General features: G+C 45.3%; 1 protein-coding gene across 1 annotated transcript in view; it reads left to right on the top strand.

Annotated features, from left to right (window-relative positions):
• Positions 1 to 7,397, top strand: part of LOC311107762 (uncharacterized protein) — a 24,432-nt gene extending 17,035 nt beyond the window's left edge. Inside the window, exons 6-15 of the mRNA XM_084150293.1 lie at positions 2,020 to 2,341; positions 2,816 to 2,989; positions 3,096 to 3,187; positions 3,294 to 3,367; positions 3,461 to 3,506; positions 3,734 to 3,869; positions 3,986 to 4,161; positions 4,611 to 4,705; positions 4,864 to 5,341; positions 5,523 to 7,397. Of these exons, the coding sequence (XP_084006419.1) occupies positions 2,020 to 2,341; positions 2,816 to 2,989; positions 3,096 to 3,187; positions 3,294 to 3,367; positions 3,461 to 3,506; positions 3,734 to 3,869; positions 3,986 to 4,161; positions 4,611 to 4,705; positions 4,864 to 4,977 (1,229 nt within the window). The 3' untranslated portion in view covers positions 4,978 to 5,341; positions 5,523 to 7,397. The remainder of the gene's footprint in view (positions 1 to 2,019; positions 2,342 to 2,815; positions 2,990 to 3,095; positions 3,188 to 3,293; positions 3,368 to 3,460; positions 3,507 to 3,733; positions 3,870 to 3,985; positions 4,162 to 4,610; positions 4,706 to 4,863; positions 5,342 to 5,522) is intronic.
• The last annotated feature ends 3,668 nt before the right edge of the window (positions 7,398 to 11,065 follow it).

Below are 11,065 nucleotides of genomic sequence, written 5' to 3'. Positions count from 1 at the left end.
ACAGCCTGGCTGGCTGGCTGGCTGGCCAACATACTGTAATGTACAATGCCTGGGTGGCTGGCTGGCCAACATACTGTACTGTACACTGCTTGGCTGGCTGGCTAACATACTATACTGTACACTGCCTGGCTGGCTGGCCAACACACATTTACATTTTACATTTTAGTCATTTAGCAGACGCTCTTATCCAGAGCGACTTACAGTTAGTGAGTGCATACATTTTTTTTTCTTTTCATACTGGCCCCCCGTGGGAATCGAACCCAAAACCCTGGCGTTGCAAACGCCATGCTCTACCAACTGAGCTACACAGGACTATACTGTACTCTACACTGCCTGGCTGGCTGGCTGGCCAACATACTGTAATGTACACTGCCTGACAGGCTGTCTGGCCAACATACTGTACTATACACTTGCTGGCAGGCTGGCTGGCCAACATATTGTACTGTCTGCTGGCTGGCAGGCTGGCTGGCCAACATACTGTACTGTACACTGGCTGGCAGGCAGGCTGGCTGGCCAACATACTGTACACTGGCTGGCTGGCTGGCCAACATACTGTACTGTACACTGGCTGGCAGGCTGGCTGGCCAACATATTGTACTGTACACTGCCTGGCTGGCTGTCTGGCCAACATACTGTAATGTACACTGCCTGACAGGCTGTCTGGCCAACATACTGTACTGTACACTTGCTGGAAGGCTGGCTGGCCAACATATTGTACTGTCTGCTGGCTGGCAGGCTGTCTGGGCAACATACTGTACTGTACACTGGCTGGCAGGCAGGCTGGCTGACCAACATACTGTACTGTACGCTGGCTGGCTGGCTGGCCAACATACTGTACTGTACACTGGCTGGCAGGCTGGCTGGCCAACATATTGTACTGTACACTGCCTGGCTGACTGGCCAACATACTATACTGTACACTGCCTGTCTGGCTGGCTGGCCAACATATTGTACTGTACACTGGCTAGCTGGCCAACATACTATACTCGTAACATACTATACTGTACACTGCCTGTCTGGCTGGCTGGCCAACATACTGTACTGTACACTGGCTGGCTGGCAGGCTGGCTGGCCAACATACTGTACTGTACACTGGCTGGCAGACAGGCTGTCTGGCCAACATACTGTACTGTACACTGGCTGGCTGGAAAAACCCTAGAAGGAAAGGCTGCTCAGTCAGTGTTAAAGTTGGGGAATTTAGGAAAGATGGGAAAAAAGGAGATACTTGGGGAGAAGTGATGGATAGAGGGATGCCGGGGGACCGATAGTGAGGGAGGACAGAGAGGGAGGTTGGAGGGAGGTAGAGAGTTTTGAAAGGGGAGGGAGGGAGGGATATGTTTGGCTGTGGCACATCATCTAACCAGACACATATGTGACTGAGCACACACACACACACACAGCCCACACATTGTTTCTAATATATTGTGTGTGTGTGTGTGTGTGTGTGTGTGTGTGTGTGTGTGTGTGTGTGTGTGTGTGCGTGCGTGTGCATACCAGAGGCGGCTTGTAGGAGGAGACATAGGCGGACGGGCTCTTTGTAATGGCTGGAATGTAATCAGTGGAATGGTACCAAACACATAAAATACATGGAAACAACGTGTTTGACTCTATTCCATTAATTCCATTCCAGCCATTACAATGAGCATGTCCTCCTAAAGCTCATCCACCAGCCTCCTCTGGTGCATACCGTGTGTATGTGTGCTTGACTGCTTGTTGTGATTCCCAGAAAGGGAGTAGATGATTTGAGGGGAAAACCAGGCAGCAGTGCAGAGGAAGTGTAGAGTCACCCCATTCCTGTTCACTGTGACTCACAGGGACACACTGAGACAGACTGCTGCTGTTTCAAATACTGATACATATACACCTCTCCTCACTCTCCCTCTCTTTACTTCCCACTCATTCCCTTTCTCCTCCCTCTCTCTCCCACCTCTGTCTTATCTCTTTTCCCCATCTCTCTTCTCTGTCTCCCATCTCTCTCTCTCCCTGTCCTCGCTCCAATGACTGCTCTCTGGACTCAAGGCCCACACTATGACCTGAGCAGGAGGCAACTGAAGTGGCTGAGAACCGGTCAACGTTTTGGGGCTAAGAGAGGGCCTGGACGACCCAGGAAGAACCCTCTACCCTCCCCCATGGTCTCCCCCTTCCTCTCCCGTACAACCCCACCAAACCCTCCAACTGAGACACACGTCCAGAACAGAAACAGAGGAAGTAGAGGAGGAGGAGATACAGTGCAAGAGGTGATTGAAGCTGTGATTCGGCGCCAGAGGAGGAGAAGACGGAAGAGGAGGCGCATTGAGGAAGAGGAGAAAGAGGAGGGTGAGCATCCACCCTGTCTCCAAAGGTAAACCGTCAGAACTCACCCTTATCCCAACTGACCCAGCGGGTGCCCTCGCAGATGCTCGCAAAGTTTAACTCAACAACATTTCACTCCACAGCGATCAAAACGTTACTGAGAAAGTCTAGAAAATGCATGCTATTTTACATGCCCTGCAACTAGCTGCTAGATGTGCACTGAAGACTCAATACCTCACACAGACAAAGTATATTAACACATGGTTGACAGCACTGTGTGCTAAGCCAGTGCCCTTTCTCTCTCTCTCTCCTCTCTCTCTCTCTCTCTCTCTCTCTCTCTCTCTCTCTCTCTCTCTCTCTCTCTCTCTCTTTCTTTCTTTCTTTCTTTCTTTCTTTCTTTCTTTCTTTCTTTCTTTCTTTCTTTCTTTCTTTCTTTCTTTCTTTCTTTCTTTCTTTCTTTCTTTCTTTCTTTCTGTCTCTATCTTTCTATCTCTCGCTCTCTCTCTTTATTCCTTCCTCTTAGTTCTGGTGAAGGTGAGCCAGTCACCCACACCCCCGCCATATGCATAGGCCAATCAGAGCTAAGTCAAGCTCCATCCCTAACACCGGCCAGCCAATCAGATAAGGGAGCTGACCAGCTGCCTAGGAAGAGGTTTCAGAGGGCGGGGCTCTACTCAGATGACTACAAAACTACAGAGTGAGTTATCATGCACCCGTTCACACAAACTAACTTCACTTTGAATTTATTTCACAAATGATGTGTCTTCTATTAATTTCATTGTGTAAATGTGTCTCTTCCCCAGTCCCTCCTCTCAGAGCCAGCTGAACAGAGAGAGACTGGAATATACACCAGGAGAACAAGACTACAGCCTCCTGCCTGCTCCCATACATGTCGGTGTGTGTGTGTGTGTGTGTGTGTGTGTGTGTGTGTGTGTGTGTGTGTGTGTGAGAGATTGTGTGTGTGTCAGGTTTTTAACACCCTCCCCCCTTCTCTCTCATAGGGAAGTACCTAAGAATGAGACGTATTGACTTTCAGTTGCCCTTTGATGTCCTGTGGCTCTTCAGGCACAACCAGGTAACACACACACATACACTATACACAATATACAAACACACACACACACAATAAACACACACACTTGAATGACCATGTCTCTGTGTGTTCCAGCTCCACAAAGAGCCTGATGTTCCTCTGACCAGAGAGATCTCATCCTGTGAGTACCCTAAAGTCAGAGCTGGCTTCTGTCTGTGCATACAGTGCATACCATACACAATGTTTATACTGTAGTGTGTACATCAATACTTGACTTCAACATGACTTACCACCCTACCTGGTTGGCGGGAGACATCCAAGTGTTGCAGTGACACGTTGAAGGTGTTCAGTCTGTGTGGAGGGGTCCGTACCTCACTATCTCTCGTTCTGTCTTTGTCTTCCTCCCAGGCCAACCAAAGGAGAAGAGCCTGTCCAGTCACCAGACAGGGGTGTCCCTCCCTCCCTCTCCCTTGGAGGAGGGTTCCAGTCCCAGTAAGAAGCTGTTTCCCCACCTGGACATGGAGCCTATGACCACCAGTGACAGGTAAAGACAGAAGAGAACCCACCATGTCAATACACATGGAGGAACAGACTAGTTGTTTATTTGCATTTATCAAAATAATAATAATGATCTTATTTATGTATTTGTTTGATTGTCAGGGTGTTCGTCCTGAAGCAGCACGTGTTCCTTTTGAGGAACTGGGAGAGGGTCAGTGACAGACAGATACGCCTGAGGAGGGGGAGAGAGGGGGAGCGAGAGAAAGAAGGAGAGAAGGATGGAGGAGGAGTTTCCAGCGATGTAGCTACTGGGGACAACAACAGCCACATCATGTCAGGTCCATGAAGCAAGTGTGTGTGTTAGTTTAAGTTTTTGTAGGTGTGTGTGTGTGCTCGCCCGCCTGTGTGTCATTGTGTTTTATTTGAAATGTGTTCATTGTCTTTCAGTAGTACTGTACTGAATGTATGTTTATATGGACATAAATGTGTGTGTTCATCTCAGTGCTCAGTTTAGCTATCTGTTTTACAGTATTTATTTAGCCATATCGTATTCAGCATTACACACACAGCAGTTTTCCGACCACAGAAATAACTGTCATCTCTTCACTGCCGTCCAAGAACATTCAGCTAGGTTCAGCTTTCCCCATAAACTATCAACCAAACTTTATTTCCATCAAACAGTCACCAGCCAAGAACAGACACACATAAGGGAATTTAAGGACATCTACTGTACACACACACACACAAAACCATCCATGGGCACTAAAGTTGTTTCCCCTCCCTGTAGGTCGACGAATGGTGGTGAAGAAGAAGGTTGTGTTGACTAGTGAGCCCCTTCGTGATCCCCAGTGCCCCCCTAACCCCCTCAGCACCACACCCCATGTGAGTACTCTACTCTGTACTGTAACTGTAAACATATTCACTCATTACAGTTTCTCCCATGAGGGCTGCCTTGAAGTGTAATGTATTCATACAGAGTGCTTTGTCTGTGTCACTAATTCTTATAACTAACTGCTGATGTCGCATCTACCACACCACAGCTCACTCAACCTCAGAACAGACGAGAGGAGAAAAAACAGGGGGAGGAGGAGGGCCAGAGGGAGGTGCGGAAGGAACGACTGAACAACATACTCCTGAAGCTGCGGCAGGCATGATTGGTGACAGAGAGGAAAAGCAAGGAAGGAGGAAATCTTCTTCCTCCAAGTAGCTCAGCTCAGTCGCTCTTCTTCCTCCAAGTAGCTCAGCTCAGTCTCTCTTCTTCCACCAAGTAGCTCAGCTCAGTCTCTCTTTTTCCTTCAAGTAGCTCAGTTCAGCTAACTTTGCACTAGTGTTGGGGGGGGGGGGGAGCTTCCCCTCGTTATAAGTTATAAAGATTCTTTTCGGCTTTGTTTCTGAGAGGAATGTGGGATGGGTGTTGTTGTTTGCTGTACCATTGAGAATGATTGACAGATGGTCAGCAGACCAGTGACAGTCTGATTTAATAGTCAGAGAGGGCGGAAGGGATGGATGGAGACCATAGTCCAGGGTTCTTCAATTCCGGTCCTGGAGGGCCGAAACACCAGTTTTTCATCCTCTCCTTCTAATCAGGGGCTAATTCAGACCTGGGACACCAGGTGAGTGCAATTAACTACCAGGTAGAAATAAAAAAACAGAAGTGTTACGGGCCCTCCAGGACCGGAATTGAAGAACCCTGCCATAGTCTTAGGGCTGGATTCAATTCGTATCGCGGAAGATCCGCGTTATAGCTCGATTTAAATGTAAAGGAAATGTTCACGGTAAACGCTGCATGTCGGCTCAATCTAAAATTACCTTTTTCTCCCCAATTTTGTGATATCCAATTGCGATCTTGTTTCATCGCTGCAACTCCCCAACGGGCTCGGGAGAAGCGACGGTTGAGTCATGAGTCCTCCGAAGCATGACCCAAGCCGCACTTCTTAACACCCGCTCGCTTAACCCGGAAGCCAGCTGCACTAATGTGTCGGAGGAAACACCGTTCAACTGATGACCATCAGTTGCAGGTTCCCGGCCCGCCACAAGGAGTCGCTAGAGCGTGATGAGCCAAGTAAAACCCCCCCGGCCTCCCTTAACCCGGACGACGCTGGGCTAATTGTGCGCGGCCCTATGGGACTCCCGGTCACGGCCGGTTGTGAGACAGCCTGGGATCGAACCCCAGGCTGTAGTGACGCCGGAACACTGCGATGCAGTGCCATAGACCACTGCGCCACTCACGAGTCCTATCTTTACATTTTTATGCAGATTTTCTGCGATACACAGCCCTTAGGGTTTGATTCAATCCCTATCACTGAAGGTCATTTCCAATTGAGCCAACATATGCAGTTTTTACTGTGAATGCAGTCTCCGCTAGCCTGGGAACATTGCCTTTAATATTCTCTTCAGCGCTACGGATTGAATCAAGCCCTTAATGTAAATGTGCCATGTTGTAAATAAACTGAAGCCTAAGTGAGTTCGATCTCCAAAAGCAATACATCCTGTAAGGATTTTACTACAATAACTGTAATATCACTACCAGTAGCAGCTAGAGATCCTTCTATGTATCAAACCAAGTAGTTTTTATTGCCTTAGTGAATATGATCATTTCAAGATCGTTATATTGTACCAATGATAATGCAGTAACATTGACCTAATAATGTAATGAATCAATTTCATAATTGATAGGTATCTAAGAGTTAAAGTTAATAGTCAAAGGCCTTCATTTTGCTACAAAGTGTTAAACATATAACTGACCTTTGTTAAATATTGCTATGATTGTATATTACTTTCTTTTCTTCACCTGTATAGTTTTTCTGACTAATGGAATGTTATTTTTTTATTTGGTCAGACAATCAGGAAAATGAATTGAATCTGAGATTTGTAACCGTTCATTTGTACAGTTCATTTTGGTACAGTTTCTAATTTGACTTTGAACACTAAGTTGAATGTTTTATAGTTTACCTGTGTATTTTCTTCACCCACTATTACCAATGGGTGATTAGGAATATTATAGCATTCATCAATATAGTGAAGGGTTATTTATGTAGTTTGCATGAAATTTAACTTTGGGCTGGATTCAATCCATATCGCGTAAGATCGCATTAAAGTGTAAAGGTGATATCCCATTAAGCCGACATATGCAGTGTTTATCGTGAATGGGAATTCCACGAACGCGGGAACGTTGCCGTTAAATTGAAATGGAGCTATAACGCGGATCTCCCGCAATACTTATGCGATGCGGTGAGAATCCAGCCCTTTGTTGTACAATTTAAATTGCTGCTTATAACGTGTCTTTGGAGAAAATACCACAGAGTTCATCTGACAGAATGTAATTTCAAACATTGACCTTATTATCAATAACAATAAAATGCAGTTTTTGTTTACAAAACATTGTGGACTTATTGTTATATTCTAAACCACTTACCCCTTCATACTATCACAAGGCCCATGAAAATCGTTGCTCCTCCATCCTTATGAAGACGCTGCATAACTGGTGGGATATTTAATAGACGTAATGGAGCAACTGCTAAATGACCAAAATGTAAATGTGTAATAAACAGCACCATCTGTTGGTGTAAAGCTGAATGACTCCATTGGCCATGTGATCAGGTGATACAGCGCTTTCCTCCATCACGACCCTCATCTGAGGACGTGACAGGCAGGACTGAGCCTGAGGCCCTGCTCTACTAATGCATCCTTCTCTCCTCCTTACCTTCAGCAAATCACTGATCTGTATCAAATCACTGAATCTCATTGTGATTATATAGGCTATGTGTAAGTGGAGGCTGGTGGGAGGAGCTATAGGAGGACGGGCTCATTGTAATGGCTGGAATGGAATAAATGGAATGGTACTAAACACATCAAACATATGGAAACCACTCTGTTCCATTAATTCCATTTCAGCCATTCCAATGAGCCCGTCCTCCTATAGCTCTTCCCAGGAGCCTACACTGCATGTGTGAGCAAAAGTTGCCTAGCCAATCCATCCTGCTCAGGTCTGTGGGTACTTTAATGAGGAAATCATTTTGAAAGTATTCAAACAGGGATAGTTTCTCATTTCAGAGAGTAAGTCCTTCCCTCGATCTTCCCTCATGCACTCCCCTTCACTGCTCTGATAGAAGTGGCTAGGTCAACTGGAAGCATATACACTAAGCTCTTTGATTGTGATGGCTTTAATATCAAGGGACCCCATTCTTTCTAGGCAAGTATTCGCCATAGCTCAATGGAATAGAGCAGGGGTATTCAACTCTTACCCTTCGAGGTCTGTAGCCTGCTGGTTTTCTGTTCTACCTGATAATTAATTGCACCCACCTGGTGTTCCAGGTCTAATTCAGTCCCTCATTAGAGGGGAAAAATGAAAAACACAGTGGAACTGGCTTTGAGGTCCAGAGATGAGTTTGAGGGGAATAGAGAAGAAATGAGACTCATGAGAGAGTTTGAGGTTTGGTTTATGTTGAATATTTATTGGGTATTTACAAACAAGCACATGCGGGAGTCGGACACTGACGGACTACAGGGGCACAGTACACAATGCAACAGTTAGGTACAGGGCTGGCTACATCACACCAGAGAGAGATACAGAACCCACTGCTACACACACAGACGCTCGCTCGCTCGTACATACATGTGCGCATGTACGTGCACACACACACCAGTGGAGGCTGCTGAGGGGAGGATGGCTCATAATAATGGCTGGAACAGAGCAAATGGAATGACATCAAACATATGGAAACCATGTGTTTGATGTAGTTGATAACATTCCACGTATTCCGCTCCAGCCATTACCACTAGCCCGTTCTCCCCAATTAAGGTGCCACCAACCTCCTGTGACACACACACACAGAACCCCAGATAGATAGAGAGAGAGATAGACGTGAGGGGACAGATACAACAGAGCTATATACCTTTCTGGGACTCCAGGGTCAATAAATAACACATCCAATAAATGAACAGCTTTTCATACAAATCAATGCATTTATCATGGATCATCTCACACAATGGAAAATATACCCGAACCAACAACAAAAAAATAACAAAAAAATCCTTGTCAACATACTGAGATTGTTACCGTCACAGACCATGTGTATTTCCTGAAGTTAGGTTTACCCCTCACCTGCATCTAGGCATGGCATATTGAATGGTGGGCCTTGCTGACACTAACTAGCTCTTCCCTCATACAGCCTAATTTACTACAAGCTGCCATTAAAATACATTATAGATAGCTCTAAACAACTCATGTCAATTTACTGGCCTAAGAAAGTAGTTCTCTAACTTGTTTTGCTGCTGTGACCCAGCTAAAGCCTTTAGAAAACCAGGGGTTTAGTGTGACTGGCCATGACACGCAGTGGCTCAACTATCTATTCTAGCTAAACAATGTCTTGAGACACGCAGCGATTTGGATTAGCTAGTTAGGTTGTTGACATACTAGCCAGTGCCATACCATTGCATTTGGTAAAGTAGCCTATGTAATGCAAGTGCAAAGTTACAATGTTTCCAATCTAATGTCACATATTTCTTCTACGAGGTTGTCATAGGGACACTAACCCTGTGCTACACCACAGAGGCTTGTTGGCACGGTAACCTTTAATATTTTTTCTGACCAATCAAAATAGAGATATTCCCATAGAATTTGAATTTATGGGTAATCTATTCTATTCTTCATTCCTCAAGTACCCTGAACTCCCGCGAGTGACTTTGAAAAACAAAAAAACAGTAAACAAACCAAAAAGACAAACAGTTCCTTTAAACCACAAGCTTTCAGAAGTACATCATATGCATCATCAATACCAAGCCTACAGAATAACTACCAACCAAATCATAAGATAAACACAGTAATAAACATTACTACTTTAACGTTATTCTACTACCACTATCGTTACTACAGTATTAATAATGATGACCTTACACGGGTTAGCATGACAGGTAGGGAAAGAAGGAAGGTGCAGTGGGGAAAAAAAGTATTTAGTCAGCCACCAATTGTGCAAGTTCTCCCACTTAAAAAGATGAGAGAGGCCTGTAATTTTCATCATAGGTACACGTCAACTATGACAGACAAAATGAGAAAAAAAAATCCAGAAAATCACATTGTAGGATTTTTAATGAATTTATTTGCAAATTATGGTGGAAAATAAGTATTTGGTCAATAACAAAAGTTTCTCAATACTTTGTTATATACCCTTTGTTGGCAATGACACAGGTCTTCACAAGGTTTTCACACACTGTTGCTGGTATTTTGGCCCATTCCTCCATGCAGATCTCCTCTAGAGCAATGATGTTTTGGGGCTGTCGCTGGGCAACACGGACTTTCAACTCCCTCCAAAGATTTTCTATGGGGTTGTGATCTGGAGACTGGCTAGGCCACTCCAGGACCTTGAAATGCTTCTTACGAAGCCACTCCTTCGTTACCCGGGCGGTGTGTTTGGGATCATTGTCATGCTGAAAGACCCAGCCACGTTTCATCTTCAATGCCCTTGCTGATGGAAGGAGGTTTTCACTCAACGGGCCTGGACATGTACTGGCTTAAGCAGGGGGACACGTCTCGCACTGCAGGATTTGAGTCCCTGGCGGCGTAGTGTGTTACTGATGGTAGGCTTTGTTACTTTGGTCCCAGCTCTCTGCAGGTCATTCACTAGGTCCCCCCGTGTGGTTCTGGGATTTTTGCTCTCCGTTCTTGTGATCATTTTGACCCCACGGGGTGAGATCTTGCGTGGAGCCCCAGATCGAGGGAGATTATCAGTGGTCTTGTATGTCTTCCATTTCCTAATAATTGCTCCCACAGTTGATTTCTTCAAACCAAGCTGCTTACCTATTGCAGATTCAGTCTTCCCAGCCTGGTGCAGGTCTACAATTTTGTTTCTGGTGTCCTTTGACAGCTCTTTGGTCTTGGCCATAGTGGAGTTTGGAGTGTGACTGTTTGAGGTTGTGGACAGGTGTCTTTTATACTGATAACAAGTTCAAACAGGTGCCATTAATACAGGTCACGAGTGGAGGACAGAGGAGCCTCTTAAAGAAGAAGTTACAGGTCTGTGAGAGCCAGAAATCTTGCTTGTTTGTAGGTGACCAAATACTTATTTTCCACCATAATTTGCAAATAAATTCATTAAAAATCCTACAATGTGATTTTCTGAAATTTTTCCCCTCAATTTGTCTGTCATAGTTGATGTGTACATATGATGAAAATTACAGGCCTCTCTCATCTTTTTAAGTGGGAGAACTTGCACAATTGGTGGCTGACTAAATACTTTTTTCCCC

The sequence above is a fragment of the Coregonus lavaretus genome (genome assembly GCF_964263955.1).
Source record: "Coregonus lavaretus genome assembly, chromosome: 3".
Taxonomy (NCBI): Eukaryota; Metazoa; Chordata; class Actinopteri; order Salmoniformes; family Salmonidae; genus Coregonus; species Coregonus lavaretus.
This window is presented reverse-complemented; position numbering and strand designations above follow the sequence as displayed.